Source organism: Protopterus annectens, chromosome 9.part0, assembly GCF_019279795.1.
Source record: "Protopterus annectens isolate FY-2018-M chromosome 9.part0, PAN1.0, whole genome shotgun sequence".
Classification (NCBI taxonomy): Eukaryota; Metazoa; Chordata; order Ceratodontiformes; family Protopteridae; genus Protopterus; species Protopterus annectens.
In genome coordinates, this window is record NC_056743.1 from 1,945,269,737 (window position 1) to 1,945,289,633 (window position 19,897).

Consider the following 19,897-nt stretch of genomic DNA (forward strand, 5'->3'; position numbering starts at 1 on the left):
CCGAGGCTCCAAGGGGAAGAGTGGGGTCGGACAAGGGTCCGATGCCACTCACCTCCTCGGAGGAGACCAGGAAGCCCGACCACGAATCCCTCTAAGGAAGGTCTCAAGAGGAGATAAGAGTAGAGGCTGAAGGAGCAGAAGGGGGTATCTGTCCCTCAGCCGTAGCAGAAACCATTCCCGAAGACTCCAACTCCAAACTCTGAGGTAGAGTCGAAGGAGGAACTGCAATGGGGTGTGGACTAATAGTCGTCTGTTGAGACGGACTATGTAGCATTTGGGCCAGTGCCTGTGATTTTAATAATCTACTGACCACTCTCTCTAAATCATGGTCAGAAAGCCTGGATGACCGGCTCCGATGGCTCCGTTCCGAGAGGAGAGGAGAAGCCGGAGCCAAGAGTATCGGCTCCAAGGAAGGGGACCTAGACCTCTTCCTCGAAGGAACCATCGGAGCCGAAGAAACCTTAGAAGCTGTCGGAGCCGACAATTTCTCGGCACCGACAGAAGGTTTCGATGCATCGGCTCCGGCCGGAGCCGATACAGCTATGAACGTAAGTGTGTCGGAGCCGATCGGCGCCGACACCGAAGCCTGAGCCACACGGTGATCGGAACCGATCGGAGCCGACACCGAAGTGGTCGAACCTGAATCGGAAGGGTTTGTACAAACCAGAATCGGCTCCAGCCGGAGCCGATCTCGACTCTGAAAGAGTTGGAGCCGAGGCCGCAGGCTTGGACACAGAAGCCTGGGCCTTGGAAGACTTAGAAGTCTTAGATGGAGCCGACTTAGCCGGAGAGCCCTCCGGCTTAAGAAGCCCCCTCAAAATAAGTTTATTTCTCCTTTCCTGCAGGACTCTCTGGCTAAAAGAATGACAAATCGCACAGGAGTCCTGCAGGTGGAGAGGTCCCAGGCAGTAAAGGCAAGAAGTGTGACCGTCTGTCAGAGACATTTTCTGACAGCACGAGTCACACTTCTTAAAGCCTGAGACCCTTTCCTTAGACATGTTGTAAAAGACACACACACAACACTTGTCCAAGAAATTGTACAATCCCAAAGGGAAAAAATATAATCTCACAAAACACGCACACACCCTAACAAGGGGGGGGATGGGATGGGAGAAGGCCTGACTAAAAAGTTTTAGCAGAGAGGGAAATTTAGTCAGGAAAGGACTAAAACTAGTCTAAAACTACTAATGTTAACTCTAAAAAAGATTTTAAAGTGAAAAAAGGGGCAAAGAAGTAATGTGTAAATCACTTACCAGGAGCTGGTAAAAGGAGGACCTCATCAGCGAAGCGGCAAACGAGATCTGGGTACTTACCGCCTTGCATCATGGGATATGGGGCTGCCTCGAGCTGGTAAAAGTGACTCTCGAGCTTAGCAAGTGCCGAGTCGGAGCCGAGGATCAGCTCCGAACCCATCAAGCAAGAATGAAGGCGAGATTGACAACTTAACATCTTATGTTTACTGAGTTTATTTCAATAGCAAAATCTGTATGTAAAAAAGAAATGCAAACTATATCAGAGATCATCAAATGTAACACACACAAGACTAGCTTGCCAAAAACTGGAGAGATGGTTAGATAAATACTGATTACCTTTCTTGGATAAAACAAATGTTTATCATGGATGTTTGTATAAAGTGTAAATAGTAATGTTTTATATAGTTTATTTGTAATACTTTATGTCCATGTTTATTAACAAAATTTAATAAAAATGTTTTTGGGGGAAAAAAAAAAAACACTTTCACTTTCCAACATGATTCCTCAAAAAAATTTCCTCTATGGACTAAGCAGATGCAAATTTAAATTGTCGGGGGAAAAAAAGCGTCATAAACCTCTGTCTATACTTCCTATCCACCCCTCTGCTACCTTGACCCTTCAACTGAACCAGGTTAAATTATTGGCTAATTTGCCAAAATCAGAACATGGTTGGACAACATTCTGCATTACTCTTCCTCAAAGATGAGCAGACAATGATTTAACCCTTTTCTTGGAGATCAAAAAGACTGATCTTCCAATGAAGACTTTAAAGAAAAATCCTGCAACAGAAAACTTTAGCCCTCATTACACTATGGTCTTTGCAAATGCTTCATTCTTGAGATGTTTTCTGAAAAACATGAACTAGGAAGGAGTTCTTGGTTCACAGTAGTATTTGAGAAAATGCTTGATTTTAAAGCTTGGGTGACAGGTCAAAAATTCAAAACAAATTTACCCACTCCCACTGATCAACAGAAATAAAAAGCCATTGCAAAACTTCTTTAAAGTGTTCCTATGCAACCAGAAGGCAGATTTTTTTAGGGAATTGAGCAGAACCTGAATTATAACTCAACAAAACTGAACAGCTCAATACAGCGTCAGGAGAAGCAGCTTCAATGAACGTTGCCTCAATAATCCAATCCAGGAACAGATTCTAAAGCTTCAGATTATAGCTAAACATATCAACCCACTTTTAATGAGGGCACACAATCAGCAAATATAAAATAAACAGCACACTAACCAGGGACGAATGAACTGATGAAGCATGGGAGCAACCTCCTGCGGACACACACAACCAAGACGACCAATGGTAATTGCTGGAACAGGAAAAGCAAATTAAAATGAGATATTTAACTTGAAGATAAATTAATAACTCATGCAAAACAATGGAAAATTATCTTAGCTAAGGCAGACTGAGCACAAACTAACACAATGGAACTGGATGAACTACAAACAGTTGAGAACTACCTAAAGTGCTGTAAACAAATGAAATATGCAGAACAAATGCAAACAAAATGGAAATTTCTTACTGTATCAGCTGATCTAGAAGATTTTCCTCTTCTTGTGGTTGGAGTCGCTCTCTCCAGTAACCACATGGCACATTTTTCATGAATTCACACACCAAGGAACAAAGTCACAATCACACAAGAACAAACCTGCTGACTTCAGAAGCATACCCAACTTCTGCATGTGCCACTCCTGAACTGCAGCTGCCAGCAAGCATCCTCCTGCAAACAGAGAGAGATTGGGAATAGCCACAGCCATCATCTAGGTACATAGTGCAAACCTGCCAGACCTACAGGGAACTCCACAGCCAAGGCTGGATGAGGAGCTACCAACCCAGAATGGGATGATGGGAAGAAACTGCTGATCATGAAAGGTCCTTTCATAGAAAAGGATATTTTACAATTTTAGTTTAACATAACTCTCCTTGACAGGTCTCTGCAGTTGGGATGCATCCCAACATTAGTTAAGCCATAACAGTTGGAGGAGAATTTAGCTCAGAAAACAGTCCATGACTGTCCATCTAGAAGATGGCAGACACCAGTGTAGGGATTTCCCTGAAGCAACAGGTGTGCAAGAGACCGGTGGGAAGAAAGCTGGAGGGGTGCAATGGCACACCGACAAAGCAAAAAAAAAAAAAAAAAGGTTTGACAAATTACTCAAAAATTGATTGCTAATGGAATATATTAAGAGGAATGTCCAGTGTGAAAGAAAAATTGAGGAGATGCTTTTCACACAATCTGATGCCATAGGAAGTCTGCCGAAAGTAGTAGGAATGCTTAGATTAACTGAAGTGGAAATGCCACAGGGAGACATCAGAGAAAAGCTGGTGGAAATAGAGGAAGGGGAGAGAGAATACAGTTGCTCAAGGAAACTTACCATAACAGCAGATGTTTGAATGGCCTCTGCTGCAGTAGCATAAGCTATACAGGCATAGGATACAACGGCCAGTTCCCAAAGCTTCAGGACACATTCCACATGCCTAGTCAGCTCAAATGGATGCCTGAAGAGAAAGGGTTAGCACAAAGCCCTTCAGAGCTTTCATGTCAGAGGGGGAGGCTGAGCCCTTAAAGGCTATTAGGAACAAAAAATTACAGTGCACTCCTTGGCAAAAAACACCATGAAACAAGGGAAGGGAGCAGCTACTGCAGCAGTGATCATACAAACATCTACTGTTTTAAGTTTACTTACACAACTGGACTATGGTCTTCATACTGTTCACTACTACTGCAGCAGCTTACGTTACATGAGTAGATCAGTCTAACTTACAAATTTTGACAGGTAGAAGGACGAGTCCAAAAGCCCCTCGAGAAAGTACAGTTGTGCACACTTACCATAAATGTAGATGTTAGAGTGCATTCACTGTTGCAGTCATCACATTTGAGTTTGAATAAGCCAAGCTGCTAGGTTCATGGTTTGCAGCTGAGGATGTAAAATCTGGCCCTCCTGTTGGGACAGCAGAGGGGGGGGGGTCAGATGCAGGTGCCAGGGTGGCAATGTTGTCAGACTGCATAAAAGTGGGTACCAGTGCTGGCGTGGCCAGTCTGGTGCAATAAGGACTGTCCTTGGCCTGTCCTGTTTGATCTTAAGTAGTACTTTCCAGAGGAGAGGCAGAGGAGGAAAGGCATAGACTGAGAGGTTTTCCCATGTAAAGGATAGGGCATCCACTTTCCTGGCTTGGCTGTGGGGAGTTCTGGTGCAAATTTGCTCAATTGATGGTTCTGGGGGGGGGGGGGGGGGGGGCAAAGAGGTCCACCTCTGGTGTCTCCACCTGTGGATTAGAAGCTTGAATGAACTGGGTTCCAGTTTCCACTCGTACGGGTCCATTAGATGTCTGCTCAAGTCGTCTGCCAGTGAATTTTATTTGCCTGGAAGGAATTCAGCTTGCAGGTGCACTTGGTTGCTCAAGGCTGTGTTCCACAGAGCCATGGCTAACCTGCAGAGTGGGTAGGAATGAGTTCCCCCCTGCTTATGTACCACATGACTGTGTTGTTCTCTGTCTTTATCAAGAATTGTCCTGGAAGGATAAGGTATTTGAAGACCGTCAGGGCATTCTGTACAGCTAACGTTTCTTTTTGATTGATATGCAGGTGCATTTGTCCTGGGCTCCATTTGCCTGCCATGTGAGCCCCCAATGCATAGTCTGATGCGTCTGTCGTCAGGGTTTGGGCGGCAGGGGGTTGAGTGAAAGGGAGTCCCTTGTTGAGGTTGCAGGCCTCTGCCCACCAAACCAACTCTGTCCTTAGGCAAGGAATGACCAGAATCACTGTTTCCAGGTCCTGAAAATGTTGACACCAGACACTTTTTAAGTTCCACTGAAGTTTCCTCATATGCAGTCTTGCATATGAAATTAGGAGAATGCATGTGGCCATTTACCCTAGGGCTTGCAGTATTTTTCTTGCAGACAGCTGGGTTTGGGTGGCCAATAGTTTGAAGTAATTTGTCAACTAAACCTGCTTTTCTGGAGTGAGGAATGCCATCTGGGAAGTTGTGTTCAAGCTTGCTCCCAGGAATACAACCTGTTGGCAGGGTAGTAGGTGTGATTTCTTGGTGTTGATGGTGTACCCCAGTGAGGTTAGAAGTCTCTTTACAAATACCAGGTGTTGTAATAGCAAATCCCGACTCTGCCTGAATCAGGCAATCATCCAAGAATGGGGAAATCTGAATATTTCTCTGCCTGCAAAATGCAATGGCTGGAGATAGGCGCTTTGTGAATACCCTGGGCACAGTAGATAAGCCAAAGGGAAGTGCAGAGAACTGATGGTGCAGCCTGTCCTGAAACAGATATTTCCTGCAAGATTCCCTTATGGGGATGTGCAAATAAGCTTCTTCTAAGTCTAGGGTAATCAGCCACGAGTCCTTGGCTAGCATAGGCAGTAGCAGTTGGAGTGTAAGCATTTTGAACTTTGGTACCACCAGGAAGGTGTTGAGAACTGACAGATCCAGGATAGGGCACCAACAGTTTTCTTTTCTGGACACCAGAAAGTCAGGAGTAGAAACGATGTCCCCTTTGCTCTGTTGGAACAGGTTGAATAGCCCTGACACTGGAGAGAGAAAATACTTCCTTTTGGGCCTCTGCCCACTGGTTTGGGGGAAGGTCTGGCAATCCGCTTGGGGTTGGCAGTGAGGAAGAAGAATATGTATCCCTGGGATACAATGTTTTAAGACCCAAGGGTCCTGGGTAACGTATTACCAGTTTTTTTGCATGCAGGGCGAGTTTTCCTCCTAGGGGTGCAAGTACTTGGGCATGGCTGGGAAGGATGCAGAAGTCATTGTGAACTTTTTCCATAATAGGGTGGCTTACCACTCCCTGTTTTTGTGGTGGGAGCACTCCATTGTCTAGATCTGTGCATACCCCGAGACAGACTTTGTTGTCTGTTGCCCCTGGGTTTGGACTGAGAAGGCCTGGGAGGGACTGCAAAGGACCAGTTTTTTGAAGGCCAATGCCTACTGCATTATAGGTGGCTGTACCTGTAAGAAAATCTTTAACAGTTTGAATAGATTTCCTCCATCTTAAGAACTACTGCTTTAGTGCCAAACAAACAACCTTGATTTAATGGAGCGTCTAATAATTTTGCTTTGACATGGTCTGGCAAGATTTGTTCCTTCAGCCAAGCATGCCTTCTCAGAACAGAACCAGTGACAGCAGCCCTGCAAGATGCTTCTAAGGCATCAAAACCACACTGCAAAGTATGTTTACTAACTTGGTTTGCAGTATGCATTAACTCTTGTAAATCTTTATTTTCTGCACAATCAGGAATCAACAGTTTCTGTTTAATTAGATCCATAATATGCTGCTGGTACTTTAACATGTGAAACTGGCAATTTAAAGCCCTTATGGAAAGAGTTGCAGAAGTATATACTTTTTTTTACCCCATCTGTCTAAAGCCCTAGAATCCCTGTCTGAAGGGGTAGGGTTTTTGGCTGTAGTAGCCTTAATACATTTAGGTCCCTGGGAAATGGTCTCTGGATCCACAATAGGATTTTTGAAGAGAAATTTGAGAGAGTCAGGTACTCTGTAGTACCTGTCAGGTTTTCTAGGAGCTGGAAGTAAGGTATCAGGGGCAAGATCTGATTCCATGAAAACATCACCTACAATATCCAAGACAGGGGGTATACAGCTAGAGGCCTGTGCTGAGGCAAGTTTAAAAATTCCCCGATTCTCTTTTTTGACTATGGGTAGTCCTGGCATTCCCTGTGGAAATGCTCTCTTAGGGTATTATAAGGTTTCACCGAAAGAAAAGTCTTCTGGAGGGGAGGCAGAGGGAATGTAATCCTCTGAATCAGAATCTTCATAGGTGGATAAGGGTATGTCCTGGTAATCAGGGGGTTCAGAGTCATCAGACTCAATCTGTAGAATCAGAAGGAACATCAATTCTTTGTCTTTTAGAGGGGGAAAAAGCTGGCTTCCCCCTAATTAAAGTAAGGTCTTCAGCCATTCTAAGCATTTGTTTCGAAGGCATGGGAGCTTGAGAATGCGCTTTGGTAGTCTGTTTCCTAGACGTAGTGCGAAATCTGGGCCTGAAAAATTTGGTAGTTTTAGTCAAAAACAAAGTAGTCCGTTTAATGTGAACATCGGAAGGTTTGAATACACCCTCAGAATCCGGTGCAGCTCCGGACCCATCCAAGGTAGAGACATCGGCTGGTTCCATAGTTGAAGCATCGCGCGGCATACCGGACTCCAAATGGGTCTAGGTAGAGGCCTACGACTCTGTAGAAGCAGGTATCAGGGGCTGTGAAAGTGACTTGCCGAGTACCGGCAGACTGGCAACTAGCTTAACGGAAGCGTCGTCGGCAGTTTTGGACCTATGCTGTCTGCCTGTGTCTTTATTCTTACATTTTTTCAGATGATTTTAGTCGGATGGCTTAACTAAGCCATTTCGGAATACTGAGAACGAGAGCAAAAGTATTTAGCGACAAAGATAGCCAGACGAATACTTCGGGCATTGAGCAAGGCACAAAACAGACACCGAGGAACGTTGTGGTCTGGGCTTAAACAGGTAACGCAGTAAGAATGAAAATCTCTGAGGTACTTGCTTTCCACAGGAAAGATAATTGTTAACTTTTTCTGACATCAGTTAGAGCAAGAAAAAATTATCCCCAACGGGGTACTTTGCTTTAGAAGATTTCAGGTTTGAAACTCTAACAAAAATTTAAGGTAGCGGCCGACTGGCACTTGCAAACTGCTTCGGACTCCCGCACAGCAAGAAAAGCTGATGTAATGGCATCGGCTGCATGTTTTATACCCCTGACGTCATGGAAGAGGCTACAGCATCCAATGCAGAAATCCCAAGACTCAGTGTGATGACTGCAACAGTGAAACACGAAGAACATCTATGGTTATAGAAGAATTTACACAACTTTATGTCCTTCTATTCCAATGTTGCAGTATTCACTAGTGGGAGAGTACAAAAGATCACTGGTGGCTGGGAGGTGGTCTGGATGAGGATTCCAGGAACTCAAGCAGGACAGCCCTGGCAAATCCTGCCCTGAAAATGTGGTCCAATTTATAGTGTCTGGGGAAGGTGTGTAGACAGGACAAGGTAGTGGCTTCCAGAATGGAAGTGGTGTCTAGGTCTTTGAAAAAGGCTCCAGAGGAAGCCATGGCTTTTGTGGAATGGACCCTTACATTGCCTGACAGTGGCTTCCCATGATGTGTTGCAAAAGGAAATGGCTCTATAAATCCAAAAAAATTGTTTTCCCACTGCTTTCCCCAGAGCCCTGGGGTGGAAGGAAACAGCTGGTCTGATTTGCATACAGGCTTGGTCTTATGCAAACAGAATCGAAGCTGCCTGTGGACATCCAGGGTGTGTAGGACCCTCTTCATCTCCCTGCGGGTTAGGGAAGAAGGTGTACAGGTAAATAGCCTGATTTAGGAAAAGGTCATTGACCACCTTGGGGGTGAAAGAGGGATTAACCCTGAGGGTGACCCTGTCCATATGGAAAACTAGGAAGGATGGGGTAGCCATAAGGGCTTGGAGCTCCGAGACTTTCCTGGTTGAGGTCAAAGCTACTAGTAGCACTGTCTCCCAAGTGCAAAATTTCAAGTCAGCCTTGCCAGTTGGTTCGAAGGGAGGCACAGTAAGTTTTTATAGGACACAGTTATGGTCCCAGGAAGGAGGAGTTGGTTTCCTGGGGGGGGGTCTTAAGTATAAAACACCATTTAAGAACAGCTTGGCTGGGAGTCTTGAAGCTAGCAGAGGTTCCACAGGCAAGCAGGCAGAAATGGCAGACAAGAGTGCTTTTAAAGAAGAGCAAGACAAGCCTGTCTTCAGGAGTTCACACAGGTAGGACAATCAGAGGCAGGTCCCTGTCCAGCAGCTCCATCTGTCTTTTCTGACACCAGATAGAAAAAGTACAGTTTTGTACCTACCATAAATGTAGATGTTAGAGTGTTCACCCTGCTGCAGTTACCACACTTGGGTTATCCTGTCGTCAGGCGGTCCCGCAGTCGGCCGGAATTCCAAAGTCTTGGTCTGGTGTCGGTTGCTGTCGCTTCTTCCCTGACGTCAGTGCGCCAGGGGTGTATATAATGCAACAGACGCCATTTTATTCATTTTTTCTTGCCCCAGATGACAGGTGCCCCCAAAAAGGTGGTCAGTAATTAGTACCAAATTGAGTAACCTTTGCACAAACACAAAATCCCTTCAGCTATAAGCAAATACATCAGTAAGGTATTGAAGAGATTTAGCCAGTAAATCAGAGGGGATGGAGGGAGGGTAAAGTACAGTTTTGTACCTACCATAAATATAGATGTCCGAGAGGTATGCATCTGCAGTCCTAACAAATGGGTTGTCCTGGCCTCAGGCAGCCCTTCGGTCGGCCGGATTCCAAAGTCTGGGTCTGGCCTCGGCTGATGTCGCACTTCACCCGACGTCATAGCTGCAGTTCAGCGGGTATAAAGGCATCAGCCGACGCCATTTTCCTCAGTGTTTCTTGCCCCAGATGCCAGGTGCCCTCTAGGAAGGCTAAATTTGGATAAATGCAAATGTTTCCAAACAATAGAGAGCAAACAGAAATAAACATGTATATACATATATACAAACAAATACACCATAATAGATTCCCCCAGCTAGCTACAAGATGGGCAAATACCCTAGAAGTACCACAGAGGGGAAGGAGGGTGGGTAATCCTGACTGCAGATGCATACCTCTCGGACATCTACATTTAAGGTAGGTACAAAACTGTACTATGTCCTTCAAGGATGCATCTGCAGTCCTAACAAATGGGTAGAATACCATAGCCAAACTGGGGGAGGAGGCACTAAGGAGGCACTAAGAGTTTATGGTGTAGTTAAGATCCCTTGCAAAACAGCAGTGGCAAAACCTGCTCGGGATATGGAGTATAAAGGTAGATTATAATGCTTGGCAAATGTATGCACGGAGCTCCAAGTAGCAGCCTCTAAAATGTCTTTGGTAGCCACTCCTCGTAAGAAAGCTGTAGTAGTGGCTGTAGCCCTTGTGGAGTGAGGTCTGATGTTTTCTGGAGTTGCCTTTCCATGAAAAGAGTAACAAAATCTAATACAATTTCCTATCCATTTTGAGATTTGTTTTGAAATTGCTTTTCCTTCCATTCCTGTTGCATATGCTACCAGAAGCTGGTCAGTTTTTCTATTGTTCTTGGTTCTGTCCAGGTAGTAGCGCAATTGTCTGTGTACATTCAAGGTATGCAGCAATCTTTCCCCCCTGTTCTGTGGGTTGGAGAAGAAAGTTGGTAGGTGTATTGCTTGGTTTAATGATACCCTGGAGACCACCTTTGGCATAAAGGTAGGATTAGTTCTCATGGACACTCTATCCTGATGGAAGATAAGGAAGGGCTGTACTGCCATTAATGCCTGTAATTCAGAAACCCTTCTAGCTGAAGTGATTGCAAGCAGGAATGCAGTCTTCCAAGATAAGTACTGTAATTCTGCTGTTGCTGCTGGTTCAAAAGGGGGAAGTGTCAACTTTTCTAACACAAAGTTCAAGTCCCATGTAGGCAATGGAGGTTTCCTTGTTGGCTTTACATTTTTAATTCCTCTGAGAAACTGCCTGAGTAGAGGTTGAGAAAAGACTGGAGGATCCATGTTGTATTCTGCTGAAATTGCTGATGCATGAATCTTAATGGAGGAGTAAGAGAGACCATTGTGGAAAAGCTCAGCGAAGTATTCCAGGATGTTAGCTATGTTTGCCAATGATGCATCCACTCCTTTTGTTGCACTCCAAATGAGATATCTTTTCCATTTTGCTGTATAAGTTTTCCTTGTTGAGGGTCTGCGAGCCTCCAAGATAATGTCTTTAACCCTTTGAGATAAATCTGGGTTATTTTTCCTTATGTAATGTTCCAAGCAGCTAGCTGCAGTGTTTTCAAGTTTGGATGCAGGATTTTGAAGTTGTTCTGTGTTAGCAGTAGAGGTAGTAAGGGTAGAGGCCATGCGTGTTCCCGGGACATACTGCTCAGTAGCGGGTACCAATGTTGCCTTGGCCAATCTGGAGCTATCAAGATGATCTTCGGGTGATGTTCTTTGATCTTCAGTAGCACTTTGTGCATCAAAGGAAGAGGTGGGAATGCATATGCTGTCAGGTTTTCCCAACTGAAGGATAGGGAGTCCACCTTCCAAGCAAGTGGGTGGTATGTCCTTGTGCAGAATTTTTTCAATTGGTGGTTGTGTGGGGATGCGAACAGGTCTATTTCTGGCAGTCCCCATTTCCTTGTGATGGTTTTGAAGATGTCTGGATGCAGCATCCATTCGTGGGCATCCGTGGTGGTTCTGCTTAAGATGTCCGCTAGTATATTTTCTTTTCCTGGCACAAATATGGCTTGGATCTGAATGTTGAGGCTCAGGGCCACATTCCAGAGGTCCATTGCCATCCGGCATAGAGGATATGAATGTGTGCGTGCCTGTTTGTTGATATACCACATGACTGTGGTGTTGTCCGTCCTTATCAGCAAATGACCCTGTTGAAGAAATGGTCTGAATGTCTGAATTGCCTGTTTTACTGCCAGCATCTCTCTTTGATTTATGTGTAGGTTCATCTGGTCTTGAGTCCATAAGCCTTGTATGCACTTGTCCACCATGTGTGCCCCCCAACCGAGGTCTGAGGCGTCTGTGGTGATAGTCTGGCTTGGGTGAGGCCTGTGGAAGGGCAGTCCTTTGTTCAATTGACAGGCCTGGGCCCACCACTGGAATTCTTGCTTCAGGCATGGAATTATTGGAATTTGGGTTTCTAGGCTGTGCTTGTGCTGAGACCATAAATTCCTCAGGTATATTTGCAACTTCCTCATATGTAGCCTGGCATGTGGGATTAATATTATGCAGGATGCCATGTAACCCAGGGCTTGCAGGATTTTCCTTGCTGTAAGCTGGTTCTGTGTTGTTAATGCCATGAAATAGAGTGGTAGCTGCTTCTGTTTTTCTGCTGTGAGGAATGCCATCTGGTCTGATGTGTCCAGTTCTGCACCCAGGAAGGTTATCCTTTGGGATGGTATCAGCCTTGACTTTTTTATGTTGACTGTGTATCCCAGGGCTTGCAACAGGTGAATAACCTTTTTCAAATCTTTTGTTAATTTGTCTTTGCTGTCCGCTTGTAACAGGCAGTCGTCCAGGTATGGATAAATTTGAATTCCCTGAAGCCTGCAATGAGCAATTACTGATGCCAGGCATTTCCTGAATACTCTGGGCGCAGTAGACAAGCCAAAAGGCAATGCTGAGAATTGATAATGCTCTGATCCTGCAAGAAATCTGAGGTATCTTCTGCAATTTGGTCGTATGGGGACGTGCAGGTATGCCTCCTTGAGATCCAGAGTCACCAGCCAAGACTCCTTGCCCAGCATGGGAAGAAGTTGCTGTAGGGTCAGCATTTTGAATTTTGGAACAATGAGATATGTGTTTAGAGCGGACAGGTCGAGGATAGGTCTCCATTGGTTTTCCTTTCTTGGTACTAGGAAAAGCCTTGAATAAAATCCTTGTCCTTGTTGCATAGCCGGTACCTTTTCTATAGCTCTCATCCTTAGTAAGTGGTCTATTTGCTGTAGAGCGTTTGTCCTTTGGTTTGGAGGTAGGTTTGGCATTCCTCTCTTCCTTGGAAGAGTATGGAAGTGAAACCTGTAGCCTTTGTCTATTGTCTGTAAAATCCATTTGTCTCCTGTAATGTAATGTCAACTTACTGAAAATAAGGCTAATTTTCCGCCTAAGGGTGCTGCCAGTTGTTCCCTGGTAGGCGGTTTCAGAGCCAAGTCACTGTGATTGTCCTGTAGAAGTGGTAGTGGCTGGATCTGTGGCAGTAGTTCTCTGGCTGTTAGGCTGACACTGACGTCCCCTGTAGGCACCTCTGGATTGACCTCTGCCTCTAGGGCGTCTATTTCTGCTTCTCTGTGCTCTGGTGGTGTCTGGAAAGGACCAATTCTTGGAAGGCCAGTTCCTACTAAACCTCGGAGGCTGGACCTGTAAGAAATCCTTGACTGTCTGGACAGATTTAGCTTTTTCTTCCACCTTCTTCAACACTTGCTGTGCAGGGGAACCAAACAAACTGTGCTTTTCCATGGGAGCATCTAGAAGCTTTGACTTTACATGGCCTGGTAAGGATTGCTCTTTTAACCATGCATGCCTTCTGATCACTGTACCAGTCATAGCTGATCTAAAGGAAGCCTCCAGTGCATCATAGCCGCATTTTAAGGAATGATTACTGACCTGCTGAGTGTTATGCACCAAATCCTGAAGGGACTTACGGTCTAAAGGTTCAGGCGAGGACAGTTTTTTAGTGAGCTGAATTCCTGATACTGAATCATGTGGAATTGACAGTTTAAGGCCCTAGCCGAAAGAGTAGCAGAAGTATAAACTTTTTTACCCCATCTCTCCAATGCCCTAGATTCTCTTTCAGAGGGGAGGGGGTTTTTGGCAGAGGCAGCTGCTACAGCTTTGAGGCCCTGTGAAATAGTTTCAGGATCTGCAATAGGAGCCTTGTATAAATGATAATGTGTGTCCGGAACCCCGTAGTATCTGTTGGGCTTAGCAGGGGCCAGAGGCAGTGAGTCAGGGGCAGTACAAGCATCATTAAATGCATCATCCACAACTGTAAGTACTGGAGGAATAGCTAAAGGCCTATGCTGTGGTAAATGTAAAAAGGTCCTAAAGCCTTTTCCTAGAATCTGAAAAATCCTGGCCCTGCCATTGAAATTGTTCCCTCATAGCATGCAAGGTTTCCCCAAAAGAAAATTCCTCAGGAGGAGAGGCAAAAGGTATGGAATCCTCTGCATCAGAGTCCTCATATGGAGAGTAAGGGCCCTCTGGAGGATTTGTGTTTTCTGAATCATCAGAGGAATAATCTGAAGAAACTGGCTCAGGGGGCTCTGCTCTAAGCCTCTTCTCTGGAGGTGGGTGAGAGGCCCTGTCAGGGTGAGACTGGGTTCCCCCTGATCAAAGAAATGAGATCCTCTGCTAGACTAAGCATTTGAGCACTAGAGCTAGGCCTGTGAGAGGGGGCTTTAGCAGGCACGGCCTTTGAAGATTTAGCTGCTTTAGCCCTAGCAAAAGCCTTAATTGACATGGATGCAGGGGGCCTAGCAGCTCCACGTGCAGGAGTAGATACATCTAAGGGGATAGTATCTGATAAATCCTGAGAAACTGTAAGAGCAGGTGGATTTTCAGTAGCAGATTCTGCCATGCTGGAAGAGGCCTCGGTAGAAGGAGGCATGCTTTCGGCCTAAGGAAGAACAGCTGACTCGGCCGAAACACACTCATGTTGCCTTAACGCGGTTTCGGCCGAAACCGCGGACCGCGAAGTTCGGTCCTTTTCCTTACGCTTTTAGCTAAATGTGTAGTCGGAGTCTCCGGCGGCATGATATAAGCAAAAGCGGGCGAAAAACTCCTCTGCAAACTCCGACCGACGTCTAAGTGTTCGTCGGTTGAAGGAAGCACAGGCTAGACAAGCTGCTACGTCGTGGTCTGGGCCTAAACAAGGTAGGCAGTAAGAGTGGAAATCTTTATGAGGTATTTGTTTCCCACAAGTTAAACAGTTATTCACTTTTTCTGACATCGGCTGAGGCAAGAAAGAGTCCCCAACGGGGTACTTAGCTTTTTAGAAGTCTTCGGCAGTAGCAATCTCTGGTTCTGACCGACCGGCACTTGCGAACAGCTTCTGCTTCGGGCGCCACGTGGCAAGAAAGACTGAGGAAAATGGTGTCGGCTGATGCCTTTATACCCGCTGAACTGCAGCTATGAAGTCGGGTGAAGTGAGACATCAGCCGAGGCCAGACCCAGACTTTGGAATCCGGCCGACCGAAGGGCTGCCTGAGGCCAGGACAACCCATTTGTTAGGACTGCAGATGCATCCTTGAAGGACATCCTGGACTGCAGCATGGTGAACACTCGAACATCTACATTTATGGAAGGTACAAAACTGTACTATGTTCATCGTGTTACCCTGCTGCAGTCATCACACTTGGGTTGAATCCCAAAGCTAAGGATGGGAGGAGGTATCATAGAGGGTTAGAGGAGGCTATAAGGCCCTGCAGAACTGCAGTGGCGAAGCCCGCCCTAGTCTTCGAGTAAAGAGGTAAGTGATCGTGTTTGGTAAAGGTGTGTACTGAACTCCAAGTTGCAGCTTCTAAAATGTCCTTGGTTGGAACCCCCCTGAGAAAGGCTGTAGAAGTAGTTGCCCTGGTAGAGTGGGACCTAATGGTAGCAGGAACTGGTTTTCAATGATGGGTATAGCAGAAAAGTACAGTTTTGTACCTACCATAAATGTAGATGTTCGAAGATCCACATTGCTGCAGTCCTTACATATGGGTAGTCCGCTGTCCTCGGTCGGCCCGAATATCAAAGTATTAGGCTGACGTCGGTCAAGGCGCTTAAGACTGACATCAGGACGTCAGGGTACAAATGCGCATGACCGACGTCATATCCTCAGTCTTTTCTTGCCCCAGATGTCAGAAGACCCTAAAAAGAAAGGCCAAAACAAAAAGACAGCAAAAAACAACCAACCACCCTTGCACTAATCATATGTACAATATTTACAATATTCACAATATTCACAACCCAAACCACACAACCGCCTCTAACTACAGAGGGGAAGGAGGGAGGGTAAATTGGACTGCAGCAATGTGGATCTTCGAACATCTACATTTATGGTAGGTACAAAACTGTACTATGTTCTTCATCTCACATTGCTGCAGTCCTTACATATGGGTAGAATCCCAAAGCAGAGGTAAGGGAGGATGGCAAAATTATAAAGCATTAGGAGCTGCCAAAATGCCCTGTAAAATTGCAGTGGCAAAACCAGCCCTAGATTTAGAGTAAAGTGGAAGGTGGTAATGCTTAGAGAAAGTATGCACTGAACTCCAAGTAGCTGCCTCCAAAAGATCTTTAGTAGCCACCCCCCTTAAAAAAAGCTGTAGAAGTGGCAGTAGCCCTAGTGGAATGAGGCCTAATCCCAGCTGGAATCTCCTTACCATGATGGGAGTAACAGAAAGCAATACAAAAACCAATCCACTTAGAAATAGTTTGTTTTGAAACAGGTTTGCCCTGAGAACCCAAAGCAAATGAAACAAATAACTGCTGAGACTGCCTGAACCCTTTAGTTCTGTTCAAATAATATCGCAACTGCCTGTGTATATCCAAAGTGTGTAAAATCTTTTCCCCTTTATTTTGGGGGTTTGCATAAAAAGTAGGCAAATGAATAGCTTGGTTTAAAGCCACACTAGAAACCACTTTAGGCATAAAGGAAGGATTAGTACGCAAAGATACCCTATCCTTATGGAAAATTAAGAAAGGCTCAACCGCCATAAGGGCCTGTAATTCAGAAACCCTTCCCGCAGAGGTTATGGCCAACAAAAAAGCAGTCTTCCATGATAAATATTTCAACTCGGCAGAAGCTGCAGGCTCAAAAGGTTGTAGAGTGAGTTTCTCCAACACAAAATTGAGATCCCAAGCAGGAGTAGGAGCTCTACGTGGGGGTCTTATATTCTTTGCCCCTCTAAGGAATTGCTTAAACAAAGGATGAGAAAACAATGGTGGGTCACAGTCATAGTGAGCAGAAATTGCTGCAGCATGAATCTTAATAGAGGAGAAGGACAAACCTTTGTCCAGTAACTCAGTAAGGTATTGAAGAGCCACACTTAAATTAGGCTTAGAAACATCAAAGTCCTTTGCTGTACTCCAAAACAAAAATCTCCTCCATTTATCTGCGTACACTTTCCTTGTACTAGGCCTTCTGGCCTCCAAAATAACATTCAAAACTTGTTGTGGAAGCTGAGACCCTCCAGGGTTTAAAACAGAATATGCCAGGCTGTTAGATGTAGAGAGTGAAGTTTGACATTGAGTAAATGACTGTTCTCCTGAGACAGCAAATGAGGAATCGAAGGCAAAGGCCATGGAGGCTCCCGTACCAGACTTCTCAGTAATGGGTACCAGTGCTGTCGAGGCCAATCTGGAGCTATTAAAATCATGTTTGGCTTGTCCTGTCTGACCTTCAGGAGTACCTTTGGGAGGAGAGGCAGAGGTGGAAAGGCGTACACATGAAGATTGCTCCAATTGAATGAAAGAGCATCCACTTTCCAAGCTGTGGGATGAAACCTTTTTGTGCAAAACTTTGGCAGCTGGTAGTTTAGTGGAGAAGCGAACAGATCTATGTCTGGAGTTCCCCATAACACTGTCAACTTCTGAAATACATGAGGATCCAATTTCCACTCGTGGGGATCCATTATTTGTCTGCTCAACACATCTGCTAAGGAGTTCTGTGCTCCTGGCAGAAACCTTGCCTGAAGATTTAGCTGTAAACTGAGAGCAGTCTCCCACAAAACCATTGCTTGTCTGCATAGAGGATAAGAATGTGTTCCCCCTTGCTTGTTGATGTACCACATGACAGTTGTGTTGTCTGTTAGAACCAACACCTGCCCTGGAAGAAGTAAATCCTTGAAAGCTATTAATGCAAACTGGACTGCTAACATCTCCTTCAAATTGATATGTAGATGTTGAAGTCTGGCAGGCCACGTGTCTTGTACCCATTTTCCATTCAGATGAGCTCCCCAAGCTTTGTCTGAGGCATCTGTCGTTAGAATCTGACTCGCCTCTGGCCGGGTCACAGAGAGTCCCTTGTTTAGGTGACATTCCTGAGCCCACCACAAAAATTCCTTTTGAATGCAAGGTATTATCTGAATGACAGTGTCCATATCTTGGCAGTGCTGTGTCCATACATTTTGAGATACCATTGTAGCTTCCTCATATGCAGTTTGGCATTGGGAAGTACCAGAATACAAGATGCCATGAACCCCAAGGCTTGAAGGACTGTCCTTGCAGTCAGCCTGGACTGACGAGACAATTGATGGAAGTAAAGAGAAAGATTCTTTTGTTTGTCCGCGGTCAAAAGGCCATCTGGGATGCTGTATTCAGTCTCACACCCAGAAAGCACATGTCCTGAGAGGGTACTAGACTGGACTTTATTTCGTTCACAGAATACCCCAGGCATCTTAACACTGCTATCACATACTGTAGATGATGAAGAAGTTCGTCCTTTCCTTGGGCCAGAATCAGGCAATCGTCCAAATAAGGATAGATTTGTATTCCTCTTAGCCTGAAGAAAGCTATCACTGAAGCCAGAACCTTCGTGAACACTCTGGGCGCAGTAGATAAGCCAAAGGGCAATGCAGAGAACTGATAATGAGAAGTCCCAGCCCGAAAACGCAGATACTTCCTGCAACTGAGCCTGATAGGAACATGAAGGTAAGCCTCCTTGAGATCCAGAGTCACCATCCAGTGATCTTTGCCCAGCAGAGGTAAAAGCTGTTGTAACGTCAACATTTTGAACTTGGGAATGTCCAGATGTGTTTAGGATAGATAAATCCAAAATTGGTCTCCACGTGTTCCCCTTCTTTGGTACTAGGAACAGGCGAGAATAAAATCCTAGGCCCACTTCTGGCAGAGGGACCGGTTGTATGGCCCCTATTTGAAGTAGCAGAGAAATTTGTTTGTGAGCCTCTAGTCTTTGCTGAGGAGGAACGTCCGGCATGCCTTTGAAAGGAGGCAAAGTATGGAAATAAAACTTGTAACATTGGTGTATGATATCCAATACCCATCTGTCTTGGGTAATCAAACTCCAATTTTCCTTGAAGAGTGCCAACCTTCCTCCCAAAGGTGCTGCCAGGCGAAAAGGATCTGGCAGATGAAAAGGTAGGTCATTGGGCCTGTTTACGAAAGGACTGGCCCCTGCCCTCACCCGAAGATTGTGCAGGTGAACTCCCTGTTCTAGGTCTGAAGGAACTCTGAGCTCTGCCCCTACCACGTCTAGATCTACCCCTAGACTGAGAATCATAAGAAGGATACGTCCACCCCTTAGCAGGCCAATTCCTACTAAACTTCGGTGGCTGAACTTGCAAAAATCTTTAACAGCCTGCATAGACTTAGCCTTGTCTTCCATTTTCTTCAAGACTGACTCCACAGGTGAACCAAACAACACATCAGACTGTAAAGGAGCATCCAAAATCCTTGTCTTAACATGGTCAGATAAATTCTGATCCCTCAGCCAGGCGTGCCTGCGAAGAACTGAACCAGTGGCAGCCACCCTAGACGAGGCCTGTACAGCATCAAAACCACATTGTAAAGAATGCTTACCCACCTGTTCAGAGACATGCACCAAATCTTGTAATTCTTTACACTCAATGCCTTCCGCCAGAGCATCTACCTTAGACTTCAATTTAGAAAGAAGATAGTTTTGATATTTCAACATGTGAAACTGGCAATTCAAAGCCCTCATAGCTAAGGTAGAAGTATAGACTTTCTTTCCCCATCTATCCAAAGCTCTGGCCTCTATCTGGAGGAACCGGATTTTTTACAACAGAGGCCTTGACACCCTTAGGTCCCTGACTAACAGTTTCTGGGTCCGCCCTAGGACTCTTATAAAGATATTTATGAGCCTCAGGCACCCTGTAATACCTATCCGGTTTAACAGGAGCAGGAGGCAAAGAATCAGGATTAAGTGAAGCCTCTGCAAACACATCTTCCACAACATCCAGAACAGGGGGTATAGCCAAGGGCCTATGCTGGGGTAAAAGCAAAAATTCCCGAAGCCTTTTCCTGGAATCAGAGAAGTCCTGACCTTCCCACTTAAAATGTTCCCTCATGGAATGGAGTCTCTGAAAAAGAAAAATCCTCTGGAGGAGAAGCAGAAGG

The 19,897-nt window shown here is 45.3% G+C and overlaps 1 protein-coding gene across 1 annotated transcript in view; it reads right to left on the reverse strand.

Moving 5' to 3' along the window:
- The window catches only part of TNPO2 (transportin 2), a gene marked incomplete in the record, with an annotated part of 2,382,582 nt that overhangs the window by 535,643 nt on the left and 1,827,042 nt on the right, over nucleotides 1-19,897 (reverse strand). Inside the window, 1 exon segment of the mRNA XM_044084755.1 lies at nucleotides 2,491-2,566. Coding sequence (XP_043940690.1) covers nucleotides 2,491-2,566 — 76 coding nt within the window.